The sequence below is a fragment of the Triturus cristatus genome, chromosome 3_1 (assembly GCF_964204655.1).
Source record: "Triturus cristatus chromosome 3_1, aTriCri1.1, whole genome shotgun sequence".
NCBI lineage: Eukaryota > Metazoa > Chordata > Amphibia > Caudata > Salamandridae > Triturus > Triturus cristatus.
Window position 1 is genome coordinate 875,105,865 of NC_140583.1, and position 23,446 is coordinate 875,129,310.

The 23,446-nt window shown below is 42.1% G+C and overlaps 1 protein-coding gene across 1 annotated transcript in view; it reads right to left on the reverse strand.

Moving 5' to 3' along the window:
- Positions 1–23,446, reverse strand: part of LOC146861224 (uncharacterized) — a 213,613-nt gene that overhangs the window by 120,376 nt on the left and 69,791 nt on the right. Inside the window, exons 11-13 of the mRNA XM_085645359.1 lie at positions 18,416–18,469; positions 15,387–15,455; positions 10,421–10,489 (exon numbers count right to left, since the gene is read on the reverse strand). Coding sequence (XP_085501485.1) covers positions 10,421–10,489; positions 15,387–15,455; positions 18,416–18,469 — 192 coding nt within the window. The remainder of the gene's footprint in view (positions 1–10,420; positions 10,490–15,386; positions 15,456–18,415; positions 18,470–23,446) is intronic.

A 23,446-nucleotide genomic window follows, 5' to 3' on the forward strand; every position in this document is an offset into this window, starting at 1 on the left:
CCAAGCCCCAGACTGCTCAGGTTAGAGGCTACCCACAAAATTGCCAAGTAAGTATTAGGCAGTGGTGCTTAGCGGTTTTTGTGAACATGCTAATTATGACCATAGTAGCATGGACCAAGGGCGATCCCTCATTGTCCAAGAGGCCTGTGGATGGGATTAATGGTTTCTGTCAGCCTCGGTCCTCTATGAACACTGGGAATTCAAAGGAGTGTGGGCTCCCTGGCCGTAGGGAAAATCCAGACACTCTGCAGATTTCAGGGCACATGCTAAGCTACCTGGCAAAATAAGGTAGGGGGGGTAAGCCCCCCAAAAAGAACCCCTTGCTACAAGCATGACATTAAATATGAGACACTGACACAATAAACCTGCAGATGACTCACAAACAGCTCCTTGGCCGCACGGCCTCAGTCTGCCATATGCTAACATTTAGGGGACTAAAGTGTCATGACTGGCACTAAGTTGACATCGTCACGTCTGTGTCCTTGATTCTGCAGGCGACCTACTCTGCTCCTTGATTTAGGGGCTGATTACCCACCTGACAAATTATGGCTCCTGGCGACTCACAGACCCATTCTTTGGATGTTTTGGACTTCATACCTAAGGCTTGCAATTGACTTGCCAAACTCCCAGATCCCTAATCACTTCCGTTTGCAGGGGTTCGACCTGCACCACGTGCCCCAAGCTAGAGGAACTCCAATGACACTGGTGCTGCTGCCTCCTAGCAGATCCTAAGCTCCCATGGGAGCCTTATGTGCCCCCCGTCAGCCTGACACAGAGAGGCGCACACATAGCTTCCTAACGTTGGCGTATCAAGGTCAAAAGGTCACCTCTCTGTTGTGCCACAACTCTCAACCTGACACGGATAAGCTGAAATGATGCTTCCCTGCAGTGACCTTCCCAGGCCTGTGCCTACTCCTAGCTGCTCTCAGCCTAGTTCGTGGCCCCACTGCTGCCACTTCTGCTCTCGCTATGCATTTACATATAGAATTAGGACAGACTCAGAAGCAAAAGAGAGGCAATCACACTTGAAGCTCTTCTGTTCGCAGATAGTAGCACTAATGAAATGACCAAAAGCCATACTCATGAATGAAAACTGCAATCAACTAATGACCGATGATGTGATTGACAGATGTGACAACCAACGGCTGCGAGGAGCTGATGTTCTCTCTCTCTCTCGCGCCCTCTCACTGAAAAAGCTGGCGCATTCTCTGCTCTGATCTAACAATTCAATAACGTGTCATATGTCTTCCCTGTGAACTTTCACCCTCAAGTCCTACCCTTTTTTCGGGAATCTCTTGCCAATAAAAAAACACACACATGCCACTGCCTTTCAGCAGGAATTTGGGTGCTGAAGTGACATCGTTTTAATAAGTCGACATCTCCGCTTTGACAGAAACACGAAATATATCTGCAGTTCCAAGCAAGTCATCACACGTGTTACACTTCCGCGAGGCCAGCACTGACATCTGGATTGTAAGTTCAGGCTTAATATATTACAAGCATCACTGAATCCCTGGTTCACTAGAGAGGGAACAAGCAATCCCTGTACGCGTTGCGATTCTACTGAGGGGGTTATACCCCGCCCCTTTCACCAGCCACCAGGGAATGTCAGAGAATGAGCCATTCCAATGAAACACAAACTATAACACTTTCAGAGGGAGGCAGAGCCACGCTACATCTTGAAGAACTGTGACACTTGTTGATCCCAGTTGAGAGGTAACATTAGATTACTGTTGCTCAGGTTGGAAAGTTCTGGCAGGCTCCGACAAGTTACAGAGATCTTACCTAATGCGCCTCCCAAAAACAGCTTTTTATGGTCTGGCTTAACAGCGCAGCTGTCACCAGACAATTATGTGAGCAACACTAGAGAGGGGCTGCGGCTCCACACACATGTTGGGACCTTGGATTACATGTTGGGGTTGTACAGAAGTGGTGTGCTTCCACAAAAAAGTGCCTGCATGCAAATGTGAACATTTTATTTATCCAGGTGCCTAAGGTTGAACTTTCAGAGGCACACATGCTATTAAAGTGTCATACATAACTAGATCATTTATGCTTATGTTTATGCTCTATGGCTATTTGGTGCTTCTCACCTGAAGTTGCAGAGGCCCTGTTTGGTTGGGTCTCCCTGTACATTAGTCATTTGCTCTTGCTAAGGCGTCATTTATCCCATATTTTGTTCTATGTACAATGCATGCGCCGAGTTTTGCAGGCTCCTGTTAGCAGTGCCATACTTGCGGTGCCATTGCACAAACATTTTGACTATTTTATTGATTTTATGTGTTTTTTTCCCATGAGTACTTTAGTTCAATTTACGTTGCCAGTATATTCACAGTGCAGGGGAGCCTCCACTAATGGGTAGGAGTTGCTGGACCCCAGTTCTTTTATTTGCCCCCCCCCCCCCATTTCTGCGGGCTCATTCTTTAGCTTAGCTTAGGTCACACCCTCTTTGAGGGTGGTCTTTAAATCTGGCTTTGCTGGCATGGCCGTCCGAAGTCTGCGTCCCTCCATGCCCAGATGGTGCCAGGAGCCAGGGATGCTGCCAGTTTGGAGTCCGAACCTATGGCTCCTATGGGGAGACAATATTCATGAGCACAGTTATTGGGTCTTGCCTCAAAGGCATGAAGCTGGATTTGGATAATAAAATATGCTATCATTGCCCTAATTGTGATTCCATTTTAAAGCACTGGATTCTCCTCAGATGCCCTTTCTGGACGAGAGGAGAGAATCTGAGGTCACACTCAAGGACCTTGAAGAACATAGAAAGATCTCTTGTGCCTTAATAAACACTTGCTCACTTACTAAACATAAAATTGAAACCCATGATTTAGTCCAGTCTTTGGTTTTAGACTGTCTGTTTCTTACCGAAACATGGGCCAGAGAGGACTTTGGACCTTATTTGGTAGCGACGGTCCTGTGGGGATATGTCATCTCTAGACTAGACCGTCAGGGCCATGGGGGGCTGGCCTGGCGGTTATATTGAGGGACTCTTTCAACTGTAAACTAGAATCAGTGATCACAACCTCACTGGACTCTTGTGAGGTGGTTCTTTTCAGGCTCAAATTTTCCCCAAATACCACGTTCTCTGGTCTTTTGGTGTATCGTCCATCTGGTCCAAGAGCTCTGTATCCCCGCAGCGTGGTGTCAGATTATGGAAACTTTTCTTGTTCACACCAATTTGATCATTCTTGGTGATTTTTAACTGCCATTTTGAAGATTCCGCTTGTAAAACCTCATTGCTCGAGTAAATGATGAATTTTGGATTTTCCCAGTTGGTAAAATACCCCACCCATATGGCGGGTCATACCCTGGATGGTATTTTTACTAATTATGATGATCTTGTTATTGATAATGTACACCCCTTTAGTTGGGTGGATCCTCTGGCAGCTTCTTTTAAGGTTTGCTCCCCGCAATCCATTGTAAGCGTGGTACCTGCCCAATCTAAATCTGTATCCTGCAGTGGTAGTCACTGACTATCTGTCTTCTCTTCTAAGCAGCAGACTCAGAATTGTATATTTACCACTCCAACACACCTCAGAACACTGAGGTACGGTCTTCAGCTGCAAGGGTATGGTGACAGGAATTCAGTCCCACTCTGGACCACTTGGTCATAGGGACAGTCAGACCATCCTCTTGCTTATGATTACATGGATCCCTAGAAACTCTTGCGTCTCTTGTGATCATGTTGGCAGTGCTGAAAACAATATGATGCCACTAGGCATCAAATCTCCATAATTTCCTTAGACAACATCATTTTCGATCATGGCAATGATTTCCGGTGAGGTCTGGCTCTCTTTCTCTCCTGCTCTCTCCTGATGCACTATGCAAGGATGTGAGAAGCGGTTCTGGTTGGCATGAGGGGTAGAAAGAGACAGCACGCACAAAGCAGACATGCTGATTAACATATGGTATATACATAAGTTATATAACATGGGTTGGGCCAAAAGCAAAGGAAAGGGATACACTATTAAAAAAAAAGATGGAGCAGATAACATAGGGGCCAGAAAAGGTTGAAGATGCAAACGGTATCAAAAATGTTCTCAGAACTGTCCGCATTCTAAAGGCAACTGAAGGATGCTCAGGTATCTGCAACCAAGAAAAATCGTGCTTACCTTATTTTGTGATTGAAAATATTTATGTATGGGAAAGCCATGAAGATTAATCAATGTTAACATGAAAATACACACTGTGAGTGGAGGAGAAGAGGAAAAAAGTCACTACTAGACAGAAAACTGTATTTCAACTGGATCAATCAATCAATCAATCAGCAATTTGTAAAGCGTGCTACTCACCCGTGTGGGTCTCAAGGCACTAAGGGGGTGGCAGCTACTGATCCAACAGCCAGGTCTTGAGGAGTCTCCTGAAGGTCAGCAGGTCCTGGGTCTGTTGCAGGTGGGTGGGAAGTCTTGGAGGCGAGGTAGGAGAATGATCTGCCGCCGGCGGTCATTCTGCAGATGCGTGGGATGGTGGCGAGTGCAAGGTCGGCGGAGCGGAGTTGGCGGTTTGGGGTGTAGAAGGTGAGTCGGTTGTTGAGGTATGCTGGTCCGGTGTTGTGGAACGCCTTGTGAGCGTGGGTGAGGAGCTTGAAGGTGATCCTCTTGTTGATGGGGAGCCAGTGCAGGTCTCTCAGGTGGGCAGTGATGTGGCTGTGGCGGGGGATGTTGAGGATGAGGCGTGCGGAGGCGTTCTGTATGGGTTAAAGTCTTTCCTGGAGTTTGGCTGTGGTTCCAGTGTAGAGGGCGTTGCCGTAGTCCAGCCTGCTGGTGACGAGGGCCTGGGTGACCGTCCTTCTGGTTCCGGTGGGGATCCATCTGTAGATCTTGTAAAGCATGCGGAGGGTGTTGAAGCAGGAGGAGGAGACGGCGTTGACTTGCTGGGTCATTGACAATGATGAGTCCAAGATGAACCCTAGGTTGCGTGCTTGGTCAGTGGGTGTCGGCGCAGCTCCCAGCGAGGCCGGCCACCAGGAGTCATCTCAGGCGGAGGGGGTGGAGCCGAGGATGAGGACCTCCGTCTTCTCGGAGTTCAGTTTCAGGTGGCTGCTCTTCATCCACTCGGCGACGGCCTTCATCCCTTCGTGGAAGTTGGTATTGGCGGTGGCGGGGTCTTTGGGTCTGCTTTGGGTTTCTTGAGAAGGGCGTTGATCTCTACGTGTTTCCAGCTTTCTGGGAAAGTGGTGGTCTCGAATGAGCTGTTGAGGATCTTACGAAGTTGGGGTGCGATGATGGAGCTCGCTTTCTTGAAGATGTGATGGGGGCAGGTATCTGATGGCGAGCCGGAGTGGATGGTGTTCATGGTCTTGATGGTGTCTTCATCGTTGACTTGGTTCCAGGAGGTCAGGCAACCGGTGTGACTGGGGGGTGGTGGGCCTGGGGTGTCGGCAGGTCTGGGGTGTCGGCAGCTGTTGGAGTGGTCTGGGAGTTGAAGCTGTCGTGGATGTCTGCGATCTTGCGGTAGAAGAGGGTGCTAGAGAGTCGCAGAGGTCTTGTGACGGCGGGATGTCGTTGGAGCTGGGGTTGGAGAGTTCCTTCACGATGTTGAAGAGCTCTTTGCTGTTGTGTGCATTGTCGATGCATTCTTTGAAGGAGGTCCTTTTGGCCGTACGGATGAGTTGGTGGTGTCTGCGGCTGGCGTTCTTGAGGGCAGCATGATTGTCCGGTGTTTGCTCTTGGGGCCATTTCTTCTCTAGTCTTCTGCAGGTCTGCTTGGATGTCTGGAGGTTGGCGGTGAACCAGATGGCTCTTCTGTTGGTGCGTCTGTTTTAGGATTTCTTGACCGGGGCAAGGGTATTGGTGCAGTCGTTGATCCATTGCCTGAGGTTGCAGGCGGCTGTGTCGATGTGGTCGGTTGGTGGGTTTCGGGCGAGGGTGGTGATAAGATGATCTTCGTTGACCTTGTTCCAGCTGCGGTGGGGGATTCTTTGCTGGTGGTTGTGTGCGGTGGTTTTCATGAAGGAGAAGTGGATGCAGTGGTGGTCGGTCCAGTGGAGTTTGGTGGTGTGGCTGACAGAGACGTGGTTGCTGGTGGAGAAAATGGGGTCGAGCGTGTGTCCGGCGGAGTGGGTGGGTGTTGTGATGAGCTGTTTGAGGCCAAGGTTGGCAAGGTTGTCCAGTAGTGTGGTGGAGTTGATGTCGTTGGTGTTCTCGAGGTGGAAGTTCAGGTCTCCAAGGAGGATGTAATCTGTGGAGGCCAGGGAGTGCGAGCTGACGGCGTCTGTGATGGAGTCGATGAACTGTTTCTGGAGTCCGGGGGGTCTATACACGAGGGTTCCTCTGAGGGTGGTGTTGGGATCAATGTGGATCTGGAAGTGCAGGTGTTCGGCGGTGCTGAGGGTGTCTTCGGTGTTGGTTGAGGTTCTGAGGATATTTCTGTGGACGATGGCGATACCCCCTCCGGGTCTGTTGATGCGGTCCCTGCGTGTGATCTTGTAGCCATCCGGGATGGCTATGGCAACGTCGAGCGCCGATGAGGTGTTCATCCAGATCTCCGTTAGGAACGCGACGTCCGGGTAGGATGAGTCGAGCAGATCCCAGAGTTCGATGGCATGCCTGTGGACGGAGCGAGTGTTTAGCAGTATGCATCTGAGGTGCCTGTTGCCTGCCTTGGTGGGGGGACAGAATGTGCTGGGGTACGTTGGCTGGTGAAGCTCCAGTTTCGGCAGGTGAATGGTCTGTGGGTGTGCTTCGGGGTGGCCTGGAAGTAGGCAGTAGATCGGCCGGCGTTGAGTGCGTGGAGGAGGTTGGCGTCGTACCGTTGTCGAGTGTCGTGGCGCTTGCGAGGGCCAGGTGGTCTGGCGCTGGGCGCGGTCCAGGCGCGGATGGGTGCAGACTTGCTTGCCTTAGGTGCGCCTTCAGCGCGCCAGCGGCGCGCCCGCTGCGTGAGTCCACTGCTTACGCTGTCGCCATAAGTAGGGAGGGGGGCGGGAGCAGAGGTCGGGAGGCGGGAGCGGGGCTGAGTAGGGGGCGGGCTGCAGGGTCAGCAGCGGTGGGAAAACACGGGCAGAAGCGAGGCGAGAATGATCGGTAGCGAGGGGAAGAAAAAGTAAAATTAAAGTAAGCAGAAGGCAGAAGAAGTAAATTTAAATTAGGCAGAAGGCAATAAACAGATAAGCAGGGGCAGCAGAGGGAATTGCCAGAGAGCGCGGGAGATGACGGATGGCACACAGGCGACCTGAGGCGCTGGGACGGGCTGCTGGCTCAAACCCTGCTCGGCCGAAGGTCTCTGTGCTGTGCTGGCGCGGTGCTCAGGTGGCGGAGCTGCTGTGGAGGATGCTGGCCTTGGCCCAGAGGTCAAGGTTTCACGCTCGCTCCCCTGCAGCGGTCGCCATAAGTAGGGGAGGGGGGTGGGAGCAGACGTTGGGAGGTGGGAGCAGGGCTGAGTAGGGGGCGGACGCAGTATTATCGAAGTAAACAATAACTTTTGACATACATATCGAATTAAAAATATTGTTTACCAAAATAACGTGCCCCTATACTTACAATGGTAGGTACAATAATATTGGGAAAAAATATCGTTGACACTAATATCATCAAAAAATAGACAAAAATATTGCTGTTTTAATGTAAATTGAGTTTAAAGTAGTAAATATGAAATATGTTAATACATAAATGTGATATAATGTAATTTAAATATACACCACTGATAGTTAATATTATATATAAATATATACTTATATAAACACACACATATATATTTGTTTGTATTAATATATATTTGTTTATAGTGTAACATAATTAATAAAAATCTTTATTTTACATTATATAAATTTTCTTATATTTCAAATTTATAAACGTGAATATACATATATATGTGCATATTTAATACAATATTTATTATCGATTATACTACTTTTAATATATTAGCTTTATTAATACAAATATATATATATATATATATATTAATACGTTGCATACATGAATGAAATTAATATATAAAGTACAATTAATATTTTTAATTATGTTAATATATATATATATATATATATATATATATATATATATATACACAAACCCTCTAAGTATAACGCACGCTCAGGAATATGCCAAAAACTGTTTATTCTTGGTAACGCGTGCCTTGTTCACATATATATGTGCGTGTGTGTGTGTATATATATATATATATATATATATATGTGTGTATACAACAAAGAGACACAGTAAAACTATAAAAATATAAACAATTGAATAAGAAAAATTATAACAATTAACGTAGACAATAAATAAAATATTAACAATTGAAAAATCCAAAACTCAAATGTACAAAAAACTATGAACATTAAAATACATTTAAAAATTAAGACAAATTATATAACTTAAAACAAATTAACAATTAATGGATAAAATCTATCCACCAATACTATGAAAACTATTACAGTCTAATAATACTAAATATACTATTTCCACTCAAGTTTATGCAACAGTAGGGCAAGTGTTGAACTTCATAGAGGTTAGAATTAATATTCCTACTCCAGTCAGTAGAGAAAGTGTTGGACTTTAGGGAGAGAGGGGATTGGACTATTCCCACTCCAAACAGCACAATGGTAGGGAAACTGTAGGAATTTGGAGGGGGTCAATTTACTATTCCCACTCCAAACAGCGCAATAGTAGGGAAAGTGTTCGAATTTGGATGCATAAAATGTACTATTCCCACCCCACTCTGTGCAGCAGTAGGGAGAGTGTTGGATTTTAGAGGGGTGAAAGGTACTCTTTCCACTACCAACAGCTCAATAGTAGGGAAAGTGGTGGGCTTTAGAGGGATAAAATGTACTATTCCCACTCTAGTCTGTGCAACTGTAGGGAAAACGTTGGATTTTGGAGCGGTAACATTTACTATTACCACTCAATGCAGGGCAACAGTAGAGAAAGTGTTGGACTTTGAGGGATAACATTTACTATGCAACAGTAGGGAAGGTGTTGGATTTGGGAGGGGTGAAATTTAATATTCCTACTCCAGGCAGTGCAATACTAGGGAAAGTGTTGTAGTTTAGAAAGGTAAATTTACTATTCCTACTCCAACTGTACAAAAGTAGGGAAGGTTTTGAATTGTAAAGATGTTAAATTTACTATTCCTACTGCAGTCAAAGCAAGAGTAGGTAAAATACTTGACTTTAAAAACCTTACATATATGAGTTACTACATGAATGTAGAAAAAAATAAGAACCTTTAATAAAAAAATATCAATTAGAATAAGATATATGTATATATATCGATATATATAATAAAGAAGCTACAAGAATTAACCAATTTACATAAATACTATTAAAAAATTAACCAGTAATAAATATTTGTTTTTCAATTAATAATTAACTTTCCACTCTGTACTCTTACAAACCTAGCAGTCTGTGCCTAAAATATTACAAAAAATAACTATTCCATTACTTACATATGTAAAATAGATTAAATACTTACAATAATAATTGTTAACTAATTATTACTTAATTAACTTCCTACCCTAGACCCCTACAAACCCAGCATCCCGCAACTAAAATGTAACTCAGATAAATAAGTATAGCACAATTTACATAATTGATAATCAAGTAAATAATTAACAACTAATTAATTGTTAATTATTACTTAATTAACTTCCCCCCATACACCACTACAAACCCAGCAGCCCACACCTTAACCATAACAAAAATATATAATTATTATGCAATTTACATAATTAACAATCAATTAAATACTTATTAATAAAATAATCAATTGTTAAATATTACTTAACTTCCCACCCAATACCCTAAAAACCAAATCAGTATTACATAATTTACATAAATAATATCAATCACATAATTAATTTAAAATGATGAATTAATTAATAATTAGATTTTACTTCATTAACTTCCCATCCTATCCCCATACAAACCCAACAACCCTGTACGACACATTAGATTACTAATAACAATTAAATAAAACATCTAAATCACTTAACATACACTATATTAAAAAAATTAATAACAATTACACAAACAATAGTAACTTATAAAATCAATATATGAACTGAAACATGTTAAAGTAATTTTAAAATGACACGTTGCACGACTATATTATTGAAAATTATATTAAAAACAACAATATTCATTAAAATGATATTTGTAACAACAATACTTTTTGCATCACAATATTTCTCCGTCACAATATTTTTTTACGATATTTGTGTCTCCTGATAGTTGTTTGTCTAAATACCATTTCAAAAACTGTCAGAAAGCATAGCTAACGAGGATGCTTTATGGATAATAGCAATACAGCTGGATAAAGAGAGGCACATGAAGATATTAAAGAATGTCCAGACTCACACAGACAGTCATTGGCATAGCTAGGAATCCAAGCTGTGATTACTGCAACGCCGCTAGCAAAATACTGGCACTAAATTGGGTATAACTCTTGCTGGGGCAATGTTAACACTGCTGTCTGTACAAACTTACTGGCAGTCCAGGTTCCCCAATTCCAGGTGGTCCATTTGGGCCTGGTCTTCCTGGCAAACCAATGTCTCCCTGAAAATAAAAATACAAGTTTTATATTTATGTTTCTGATTGATTTTAGATGCTTCACATAGATTGACATTAAAACAGATAAATAAAGTTTAAGATTAAGAATTCTATAGCTGTCCTCACAACCTTGTCCATTCGACAGGGCCACACCACTCTTGGTTGACGTCAACCTCCCAGGCAACACAAACTCAAAAACACATGAAACACCGTACCCAACCTCATCAACACACTTAACCCAGAAGAGCATGTTGCACAACCAAAACACTTCAAAAGCAACATCATCAACATTTTCTTCTCAGTATCACCAACAATCCAATACAACCCACCCATTCCCCATCGACTGGACTGACCACTTAGCCATCATTATCTCCTTCCTCAGTGTCCTACTGATAAACCATGGTCAATCCAAAAAAGAACACTAAACCTTTAGATCCTTTAAAGACTTTTGCATAGAAAACCTAATGCTTGAACTCATCTTGCATTCAAGTCCACATCTGATGCCAACACGCTTCTCATTAACTTCAAGACTTTTTTGAAAACCTATGTGAACCTCCATGCCCCGGTTAAAACAGACAAGTGCAAGCCAAGGCATTCAGCACTCTTGTACTCTAAAGACTTTGCTAACAGTAACGATCCATCGGCAGACAGAAAAGAAAATGGAAGAAAACAGATATCTCAATATATGATACTGAAGTCCATTCGCCCAACATGCAGACTGTTCAATGCATCAGCCAAAGGAACATATTCCAACACCATCAATGAAGCCACCAACAGAAGCAGGACAGTTTTCAAAACAGTCAAGCACTTCATCAACCCCCTGCTGGAAAACCTATTTCTCTCTATATATTAATGCCAATGTCATCAACCTCTTCTTCAGTGAAAAAATACAACCACCACCTCCCATATAATCATGAAATTGTCAGCCTTCAAAGGTCTAACTCCTGCAGATCCCACCAACATACTCAACTCCCTCAAAGACAGTTCTTATGAAAAAGATATATTATGTTTATTCTTTATCAAAGTTCTCCCTGGGGATGTTCTCTCATCTCTATTTACCATTGTCAATGTCTCCCTCACTCAAGGAATGTTTTGCAGATGTTCACAAAACATGCCAGATCCTCCCACTCCCAAATAAGCTTAGGCTGGACTCTAATGACCTTGCCAACTTCCAGCCCATCACTCACCTACCATTCAGATGCAAGATAATTGACAAAGCAGTCTATGTTCAACTCCAAGATCACATGAATGCTAACAATCTCCTTCATGACTACCATTCTGGCTTCAGATCATGCTGCAGCACAGAGACCTCTACCATATAGACATCGCCAATGATGCCCTGCTGATCACAAATTAAGATGGCACCCGCCTCCTGACATCACTGGACCTCCCAGCTGCCTTCGACACAGTCGACCATCCCTCCTTAATATGCACTCTGGAGTCCCAAATGGGTTTTACCATCAAAGTCCTTCACTGGTTCTCCTCCTAACTTTCCAACTGAATTCAGTTTGATCACAAATGTAACACCAGGTCCCAAAAGATCCCTTTCACCTGTGGAGTCCCAGGGAGCCATACTACCCTCTGTCATCTTCAACTTCTAAATGGACCTGCTTGATGCTCTACCCACAGATAGCAGCATCAAGATTCCCCAATATGCTGATGATACACAATTCTGCTTGAAAGTCTCCTCTGCTTCAGACATCCAATCCCTCAAACACTGCCATAACATCATCCAGATCTGGATGCCTAGCATGTACCTGAAGCTCAATCCTACCAAGTCAGAACTCCTGTTATTTGCAAAGAACATCAAACAAGAGACAGTACAAACCAGACTCAATGACATGAACCACGATGGCTTCGAAGTCCAACTTTCAGTGAATACCAGGTCACTTGGCTGCACCCTGGACATCAACCTCACCCTCAAAGAACTTATTCCCCCCTAAAAATGCCTGGTATCAGCTCTCTCTTCTAAAACAAGTGAAACTGTTTCTTCCAGAAAGCGTCTTCAGAACTACTGTTCAAGTCCTCGAACTTCGGCATCTGGGTAGAGGTAACACCCTGCCCCATGGCCTCCTAGACCCCACACTGGCATCCCTTATGGGCAAACTTCACACCACAGCCTGTTTCACTCATGGCCTGAAAAAATGTGATCACATCATCCAATCCTGTTGTAACTCCAATAGCTTCTCTTGACAACCCGCACCATCATCAAAACCAGCTGCATCATTTACAAAGCCATCATGCCCATCTCTCCTGCTTATCTTGCAAACAAGCTCCTCTGTGGTGATTCTCATCACACCCGCAGCCAGTACACCATCAGACTGCAGACTGAGAAGTGTAAAAAAATAAAACAAGACTGCTGGTTTTTTCACCTATGCACCCGGGATCTGGAAGAACATCCCTCTATCCATCAGGACCACCCCAATAATTCTCCAATTTAGAAAGAGTTGAAGACACACCTCTTTATTAAACACTACTTTACAAAGCAGTAACAATCCACAAACCAGCTACCTCTTCTATCACTTGTCAACTCGATGCTTGTCTCAGACCCTGTACAGTTCCTCACTGCCTTTTGACTAGGTTTGCACTTTAGAAATACCACAGGCATGCATGCATACATACATACATATACATTAAGTACTGGTTGATGACTATCACCAAACAAAATGTTATAAATGAAAGTGCAAAAGGGAGAAATATTTGGGTCACAAAGAAAATATGTAGAAAAGTCAGGAAAATTATATTTAGGGCCCTATTTCCTAAAGCTTTGTGTGGAGGCTCACATGATGCATTGGAAAGAAAACAGTAGCAGCAATTTCTTACCACTTTAAAATGCTGATTAAGCAGTGTTAAACCATGTCGCGAGAGTGCCTGCACAGACTTTAGTAAATGAAGGCCTTTAAGTCATGTCCTTTTGATACAAAATGGTGCATGTTTTTAGTTGTTGTTTAATTTAATTAATGTATGAAGGAAAATGCAACTGTATACTTCTCCACACTTTCTGCACAACTTATAGAGTAAAGCCTTCAGCTTTAAGGGCCACATCTATCAACATTTGGAATACCGATTACCTAATTGCGATTATCCGTGAATTGCAATTAGGTCATCTATATTCCAAATGTATGAAACTCATAGAGTTTCATTTAGCGATTCCTAGGGGGTTGCAAATTGACCTACCTCATTAATATTAAGGTAGATTGCAATTTGCGACACCCTAGGAATCGCTAAAATCACTGTGATGGTGGTCTGCTAGGGTCAGCAGACTACCATGTCTGTGATTGCTTTTCTAAAAAGCAATCATTTTTTTAAAAGGAGCCCGTTTTTCTGAAAGGAAAACGGGTTGTGTTCAAAAGAAGAAAATGAAACGTTTTCTTTTCATTTTTTAAGAGCAGACAGTGGTCATTTAAAAAACTTTTTCACCACCATTCTCAAAGGGGAAGGGGTCCGTTACGGACCCCTTCCCCTTTACGGATGGGTTACCACCAACTTGAAGTTGGTGGTAAAATGCGAATGTTTTGCGACTACATTCACGGTCAAAAAGCATTCATACATACCGCTGCGATTCGGTATTTGAAAGGGACGCCCTAAACACGCCCCTTCCAAATACCGAATCGCAAACTAATTTTGCGATTTTGTAAAAGGTTACCGAATCGCATAATAGGGTTTAATACATGAGAAAAGTCTTTTTTGAATTCCTATAAATGGGCAGATTCTGCTAATCGGCCTTTTTGTGAATGCAAAGTAGCTACATGCATATAGCCCAAGCCTTCAGCTTTTGAGAATTAAGAAAAACATTTTAACTTTGGGAAAGGAAGCCAAATTTGTAGCATATTTCACTGGCCACTTCTTGGGCCCTCCCCATAGGATGCCCACTTTTATAAATTCTGTTTGCTGCTTGTTTGCTTAATGGAAGCATAACGTGCACTATTAACCTTTTGTTTCTGGGCAGTGTTACCAGAATTAAAAGCTATTACTACGGGCTTGCATTTTTGTAACCCTGACACTTGGTGTCGGAAACGTGTCTAATTATCTTTTGAGTCATTTGTGAAATTTCGAAAACATTATGCAAAATTACGCAAATTGGAACTCCAGCTGTTTGCGCGATATTTTCGTGTAAAATGCATACTTGTGTCCAAAATGTGTATGTGTCCTAATGTGCAAAAACATAAGTCCTGAGAGCAACAGCTGCTCACGTACGTTCTGTTAATTCACTTTGTTCCCGTACTCTTACGATAGGATGTTATAGACTAATAGGCTTGAAAGTTATACAGTGTAGTGTACTGGCGTAATTTGGGGAAATGTTCATAAAATGTGTAACACGAAATGTCAGAAATGATGCAAAATTACGCCGGAAGAGGAAAACTTTCACCTGGGCCTAGTCAAGAAGCTAGTATTGAGATCAAACCTTGTTTACCCTGTGGAGCTTACACTTTTTGTCCTTCAACCTGCACCTCAGCAATATATAGGGCTCTGGTGATTGGCTAAGCGTGGGGGACGAGTCTAACAATGTGATGTCATGAAGACGTCAAATCGTGCATATCATCACTTCCACTATCCCTCAAATTTTGGCGAATAATTGTTCATGTTTTTATGAATCAGGAATAGCGTGTGTAGGAGTAGATTTCGACCTTTTCATACTGATTTATGCATGTAAAGGGATTTCCTTCCTTTTGCGGGGGAGGGAGGGGCAACCATAATTATATGTATTCTTTTGTGTAAAGCTTGTTTGATGAAATGTTAAGACTTACAGCTGTCTTTTTAAGAGTAAGGGATATACCTGCAACCTGTCTAACTGTATGAAAGGCTAATTCGCAGAGCTTTACACTTCTCCCACTTCGTTCTTATAGACCCAGTCTGTCACCTTTAATCTCAGAAATCTTCTACATGTATTTGTTATTCTTACCTTTGGGCCGGGAAACCCTATGCCTGTTTCCCCAGTCAATCCTGGTGGGCCAGCAAGTCCCCGTTCGCCCTTAAATAGAAAAATAATGCTTGTGAAAACAGCATGTAATTGTCATTGGAAGACGAAGAATGGGCCTGGGAGGAGTCAAATAAATATACGTATGACAGAAAAAAGACATTTTTCAAACTAAACAAACACAGAAATTCAATTCGAGCTATACAGGAATATAAACATTTCCTTTCCACAGAGATGAATCTAAATCCATCTTCTTTACTCTAGCCATCCGCTGAAATCTCTAGATGTTGTCCAACAGCGAGCCTACGCGGAACGGCCTCAGTAGTGAATGCTGAAATCCAGGTGCTGCTGCCAGGCAACAGCATACACTCTCTCGTCATGCAATGAACATAAAAGACATGCGCAACGTGAAAAGTTTACTTTTCCTGCCCCCATTGTCTCCTCAACAAGGAAACTAGAACGTGAAGAAATAAAAGACAATAAAACTTTTCTAAGCGCTTCTCCTGTGTCTCTTGCAGTGGTTTATTTGTAAAAAAAAATAAGTGCCGGGCTCTCGTCAGGAGGTAGCATTTACCACTCCATTTCTCCTGTTAGCATGGCCTAAAAAAGGGAACCAACGACTAACCATGAAATGGGGAGATGACATGGCATAATGGCCAGAGATGCCGACTTTGGAGCTGGAGAACCAGATTTGAGTCTCTGCGTCGGCTCAACATCCTGTGATTCTGGGCAAATCCCTTAATCTCTCCGTAAATCACTCTTAAAATGTGTCCTTAAATGGTGCTCATGAAAAGTGCCAGTGTTGATGATTAAGTGCCACCGGAAACCGCAGGCTGAAATCAAGCACTGGTACCTTGAACAATACAGCACAATTCATTCTCGGGTTAGAACAAAAAGGGTAATCTATTCATTGAATTGTCTTTTATTAAAAAAAAAACCTTTATCCATAATGCTTTAGAATTGTACTACTGAATATCGACCCTCAGAATATTGTGGTACAAGAATATTCAAGGACAAAATATCAAAAGGTAAGTGCATATAGGGAGGTATAGATGTACTATTCTCAACTCCACATCTACATGCGTTAAAGATATATATCACCAATGTACATTTATGTGGAGTTAGGTATAGAAAATCCAGACTTACTTTCCTGCCGATTTTTTTTTTCAATATTTTATCCTCAATTTTGTGTGCCAACTATATTCTATGTGTCAATATTCAGGATGCACACCCCTTTGAGTCATTTCACTATTAGAAAGGCATAAGCAGACGTTATGGCCACAGATGTTTTATATGAGGAATGCCAACCTTTTACCATAAATCTGTTAATCTGCGCATAGAATATTGTAACAAGTTAGTGCCATTTTAAAAGAAGGATCCTTGTAGCTGGAGTCTGATATCTCCTAAGGATGTTGGCTAATCACAAGTACATCTCATTCGGTTTAGGACTCAAACATGTGATGTATTTAACAAACCTTGACTGTTAGCTTCTCATCCTTTCAATGTTTTACTTCCCTATAACGCCCTTTGGTGAGTACCTCTTCTAACTTGTTTTGTCAGGAAGGGTACTTTTTGCCTTTAGTTTCATGTTAGTTTTGAATTGAGCATGTATTTATAAATGGAATACTCAATTTGCAGCCACAATCGGAATAAGACTTTTTTTTTTTTACAGAGTTTTATATAGCGCAAACTTGACCCGAATCGGGTATCAGAGCGCTTTACATAGCACCAGTTGCATTACATGAGGACACATTCATTTTTGTTAGGCACGGGGAGATTAAGTGATTTGCCCAGAATCACAGGATGTTCAGTGTCATTGCAGAGACTCGAACCCAGTTCCCCAGATTCGAGATCGACCGCCCTAGCCGTTAGGCCAACTCCTCTCCCCAACCTTTGTTCTAGATACTAGTAAAACTAAACAAAAACTTGTGGAGGCTTAACCTAAAGGCAAATGATACACCACTTCATGCACCAGTCCTTTAAATAGTTTGTCTTTATAGGTAGATATCAGATGTTTTCCTTAAAGAGAAGTGGTTCTTAAATTGAGGTCCACAAGCCCATTGTGGACTCAGGAGGTCTGCATCTGTGCACAAAATTAAGTGATAGTAGCAAGTAAATAAAGTATATTGACATAAGCAAGGAAAATTAAAACATTTAAAATACTGATTGCGTGAAGGAATTTTAAAATTGGAGGCTAAAAATGAAGTTAGTATATTTATCAGGATTTCTGTGAGCAATGCAAGTTAAGCAAAAGGAATCCAATTTGGACGGTTGGTGACCTCTATTGAAGCACTCTATTGATGCTCTGATAAAGAGAGCATGCATTAGGATTAAAAAAACAAAAGAATATGCTTGAGTCTAGTGTGTTGCTTAATCTTTTAGACATAAAATGACACTTTGAAAATATTTCTATACTTTTGATGAACACCTGATTTTGTTTTCTTCTGTCTATTTTCTACTTTTGTGTATTGGTCTGAGGTAAAATTGCATAGGTAGGGTCCCCAGCTTCCAGTAGGGATTCAGTGGGGGTCCACAGAAGTCAAAAGGTTAAGAACCACTGCTAAAGAGAGTCCAGTTTGTCTCTGATCTCAGATCTTGAGGTGAGTGTTCCAGTGCACGGGCCCCTACTCCTTCCAATCTGAGTGCGCCATGAGATCATCTAAAGTTTGCCTATGCAACAGAGACATTTATTGTTGGGTCAGTGATTCTGGTTAAGGATGAACAAAAAGGAATTGGGTTGGGTGGCTCTCAGGTGAGGTAATCACTCCAGCCCGTTCTGTAGCTGCACACAGAAAGGTTTGGGGCTCATGACATATTGAAAGCTGTGTGGTACTCAGAGGGTGTGCATGCATCACCTTAAACTATCTCCAGTTGAGTGAATCCTAATAAGCATGTGGGTGGTGGCAGAGAGCAGCCACAGATAGTAACAACTGCTTAGGTTGTCAACACTGGACTGGAGGAGAGGGTTTGATGTTTAACAACAAGTAAACAGACAATCTCAGCAATGCACTTACTTTTGTTCCAGGTGGTCCTTCCTGTCCTTGATCTCCTGGCGGCCCCAGTGTACCCTGTATAAAAATGCAATCTATGTCATCTACACCATATTAACAATTGGTTTAGGATCTAAGCATTCAGTATGATCTACTGTAGCAGACTTTTCTGAAACTTCAATTTATAATTAAATATTACCATTGATAGACTTAAATGCAAACTTCTATGGGTTTTATTTTGAGTTGAGCTCTTAACTAGATATCGGCTACAAAGGAGTTTGTTTGGAGTCATTTGCTGTTATTCAGTGCATTCTGGCATGAAGTTACTTTTGCTAGAGATTTTGATATTTCAGATGTGATTTATACAACACTTTCTCCAAATTAATTAACCGACATTTGTGAATACTATTAAAATGTGAGCTGCAAAATTATAAACCACAACTTCTGCATAAAATGTTCATGAACAAATTGATGTTGTGTTAAGTCAGTTTCAAGAGGGTACAATTATTTGTAAACTGTACAGAGCTAGGGAGAATGAATGAACCAAACCAAGAGAGGCACAGCATGCCAGTGACTAAAGAGGAGGTATTAGGATGCAGAAAGATGATTACATGAGAATACATTTGGGCAAGCACAATTGAAAGTTGGCTAGACAGACAGACTCAATATGAGACATGAAAATCACAGGGTGCGAGAACATCCAATCCTAGAGAGATTTTTGCAAAGTGCAAATTAAAGGCACTCTTGACAGGCACCCAATGAAGTCGTGCAACAGTAGGACTTGTCATTAAGCCAGAGCTCATTCTAAAACCAACATATTATAGAAGCTAAAAAGGGATTAATCAGAAGTGAGATAAACTGGACTGAAAACTGTCTGAAGGACTTATTCAGCATCATCAGAAAAACCACAAACCCTCTGTCCACCGTAAATCTCCAGAGTACATTGAAAGGTTTGAGAAATTCTCCCTTTTCTTCAATGACAAAATAAAAAAATTATTTTAGTCTCACGATAGGTTACCTAACAAAAATAGATGCCCTCTGCAAACAACAGTGACTTTATGATCTTTTAAAGAAATAAGTCAAAATTGTAGTGTCCTCCCCAGCCTGGGTATCCACTAATGACTATGCCACACACAAAGCTTATTATAACACGTCTTTATTCTAATGTGTGTAACTGCGAACTCACAAAATATAAACCAAAATTCATTTCACAATGCTCTAACACTTATGTCACAGTTCTACGGAGTCCATCAGGAGCCAAAAGGGTTCCTTCATTACTAACTCAACACGACCCTACTTCTCCCCCTCTTTTAAATAAAATAATTAAAACATTTTACACATTTATACAATCATAACTACTCAATGAGCCTTCGTGGTGCCCGGATCACACATCCCGACAATGTCTTTGGAAACTGGGGACAGGCAGTCGAATGGTCAATGATCTGCATTGGTGATGGAGGAAGAACTGCAATCGGTGGTTCTCCAACTGTTCTTTTAGACCCAGTCTCTATATCGACATAAGCGCCTGACGAGCGATGAGCCACATGTCGAAGATGCGAGGAATCTCGCTTAATAGACTTCCCAGGATATTGGGCAGTCACCATGTGTCCTTTGCTAGTCACAATATGAAATGGACCAATATCAAAGGGAGCATCAGAGCTCCATTTTCTAGGCTGATGGACAAGCAATCGATCTCCTTTAGTGAACATAATGTCCTTTGCATGTCGATGTTTACATGCATAGGCCTTCATTTTTCTTGAATCCAAGTCTCTTATGCAGGTTTCTTCCTCAGTACTTATCTTCTGTTGGTCCAATGAGGTAACTTGGTCATCATGGCTCTTCTGAACATCAAGGTTGCAGGGCTTTCACCTGTGGGCGAGTGATGGGCCAAACGGTAATCTTGAAGAGTTAAATTTAAAACAGTTTTAAGGTAGAGCTTTTCAAATATAGCACGCTGAAAAGCTTTCTTGATTGAACTTACTAAACATTTGACAAGACCATTGGCCTGTGGCTAAAGAGGTTTGCTCTTCTGATGCTTCACATTAAGAAGACTGAGAAAGTCTCTGAATTTTAACTGTTGAAAGGTGGGTCATGGTCAGATTTTAGGATCGCAGAAACACCACATGTCGCGAAGAAACCATCTAATCTCGCAATGACCCTTTCTTGTGTGATGGATGAGAGATCTTCTATCAATGGAAAGAAGGAGTATTCATCAACAATCACCATCGGGTGATGTCCATTGTCAAGAGGACCGAAAAAGTCAATGGCAATTCTTGCATGCTTTGGCAACTCTGACATGTTTAAGGTCTATTTAGGGGTTTTAGATGAAAGGCAGTTGCATAGATGACAGGTCTTCTATTCTCTTTCAACTATCATCATAATGGGGAAACCAGACTCGGTCTCGGAGAGCTATTTTTGTGGCAACTATTTTCACGTTGCCCTTCATGGGCCTCTTCAATTATCTGCTGTTGTAGACTCTCTGGAATAACAATTCTCTAATCTCTCAGGATAATGCCTTCTTGAATAACAGTTCATCATTGACATTTTCAAACTTCTGGATATTCACTGTCACTGGTAAGAGGTCGAGTGTGCTGGTTTCAAAGCTGATGTGCAATAATTTCTTCCAGTTATAACATGTCACTTTCTTGTCTCGTGGCAGTGATCATTTGTTTTAATGAAATGGCAGTAGGTGGGCTGGATTTCACAATAACATTTCTGTAGGCTTCAGCTGTCTTAGAAGGGATACCATGGCACCGTAGACGCACTTGTGAGAAGTAGTCAGCTGGGCTTTGATCTTTCCCTGGATGGTGCACAATTGTGTGGTTGTATTCTTGTAATTGCAGACCCCAATGTTGCGAGGAGGCATCTTGGCCTTTGGATTGCCAAAGATGGTCAACAACGCTTGCTAATCTGTCAAAAGTCTGAAAGGCTTTGCACATAAGAATACATGGATATGTTCATAAGCCAATACCACTGCTAAACTTTCTTTTTCAAGGTTGTGAATAAGCACCTTCAGTTTGGGACAAACTTCTGCTTGCATATGCCACAATATGCATTTGGGTGTCCACTGTGCTGTGCAAGGATTGTGCCTAACACGACTGGGCTAATATCAACAACAACCTCTGTATGAAGCTTTGGATTAAAGTATGCTATTTCAGTAGCATTCTCAATAGCTTGTTTAATCTTTTTGAAGCTTTGCTCGCATTCATGTGACAAATGAAATGACAATTCTTTTTTGTCAAGCATCTCAACAGAGCACTTATGGTGGCAAAGTCTTGTAGATATCTAGAGCAGTAGCTGGCCATGCCAAAGAATGAAGTTAACATGGAAACATCTTGTGGGGGAGAGGCACTTGACAACACTTGCACTTTAGCTGGAGTGGGTGCCATGGCCCCATCAGAAACAATATGGCCAAAGAATTTTAGCTTTGTCTTATTGAACTCAAATGTGTCGGCATTCAAAGTCAAACCTCCATCTGCAAGTAAAAGATACACTTGCATGAAAGCTTTATATCGCTCCTTCTGTGTAGCTCCGAAAACCAATATGTCATCACTATAATTAAACGCATTCATGAAAGACTGTATGATATGTCGAATGACATCTTGAAACAACTCTGCAGCTGGTGACACATTAAAACTTAGTTTTTTGTATCAGAACAGACCAATATGTGTTGAAAAGATTGTAATGTACCTGCAACTCTCTTCGAGTTCCAACTGATGATATCCTTTATTCAAATCAAGGAAAGAGAAGACCTTTGCACAATTCAATTGGGCTTTCATGTCTGTGAAGTGCGGTCCTGGATGTCGTTCTTGTTCAATTGTCTCGTTCGCTTGACGCATGTCAACGCAGATGCTTACAGCTCCTTCACTGTCCATTTTGGGCACTACCACTATGGGAGAAACCCAGGACGTTGGATCAGTGGAAAGTTCAATCATATCATGTTTGAGCAATGATTCAAGTTCTTTTTCCACAGCTTCCTGTAAATGAAATGCAGTTAGTTTGTTCTTTAAGCAATAGGACGGGCGTCCTTATTAATGTGTAATTGTACTTTCATAGTCTCGAGTTTTCCTAACCCATGAAACAACGAAGGGAATTGACTTACTTTTTCATGATGAGCATTCATGTTATAGTTCATTGATATAAGTCCTACATCAGCAGCTGTGCTGAAACTGAGCAAACAGGCACTAGACACCGTACCATGAGGTACACGAATAGGAGCTTGTACTTTTGTATTCTTGTGTTTCATCATGGCTTCAAATAAACCTTGACTTTTTAATGGCATTGATGCATCCCATGTATACACTATGGTTTTCGATGACTTGAGCCGTGGCAAGGGAGATAGTTCATTGTATTTCTCCTCGTGCATTATGCTTATCGATGCACAACTGTTGATAATAAAAAATATTAAACCCCTGTTTACCTTTAGAGTCACCTTCGGACAGTGCTTGAATGACTTGGGTGATTTTTCCTGTTAATTCTTCTTTGACATGTATTTTTTTTCATAGGCGGCTAGTTCAACATGAGCACATTTTTCTGAGGTAAACATCGACATTGCACAACCATTGTCTCCACTTTCACTTGGTGGGGATACTGAAGAACTCTTTGACAATAATTTAGATGATGATTGGCTTCATTTGGTGTCGATTTGCCTTTATTTTCGGGTGGTTGCTTGGCCTTGTGGGCGTGTGTGGAGCATCGCTTCTGAAGAGTTCGGTGGCCGTTTTGTCTTCGCACCGTGACACACTTCTTTTTTCCTTCACCTTGCAAACCATTACAAAATGGTTCTCCCTCCCACAGCCTTTATAAACCTGTCCAATGGAGTGAAAGTTACCTTCATGTGGAAACGAAAATCCACACCTGAAGCACAACTTCTTCTTCTTCTGAGCAGACATCACTCTGTGTCCCTCCGCCTTGTGCTTTGGCTTACTTTTTACCTCCATGACTGACTCACTCTGGCCACCTCTGTGTTAACAGCTCGTTGATCGACATGCTCTTCAGCTCGGGCAGCCATGAGAACTCCTCCAGACTAAGAGTTTCTCTCAGCATTCATCGTCT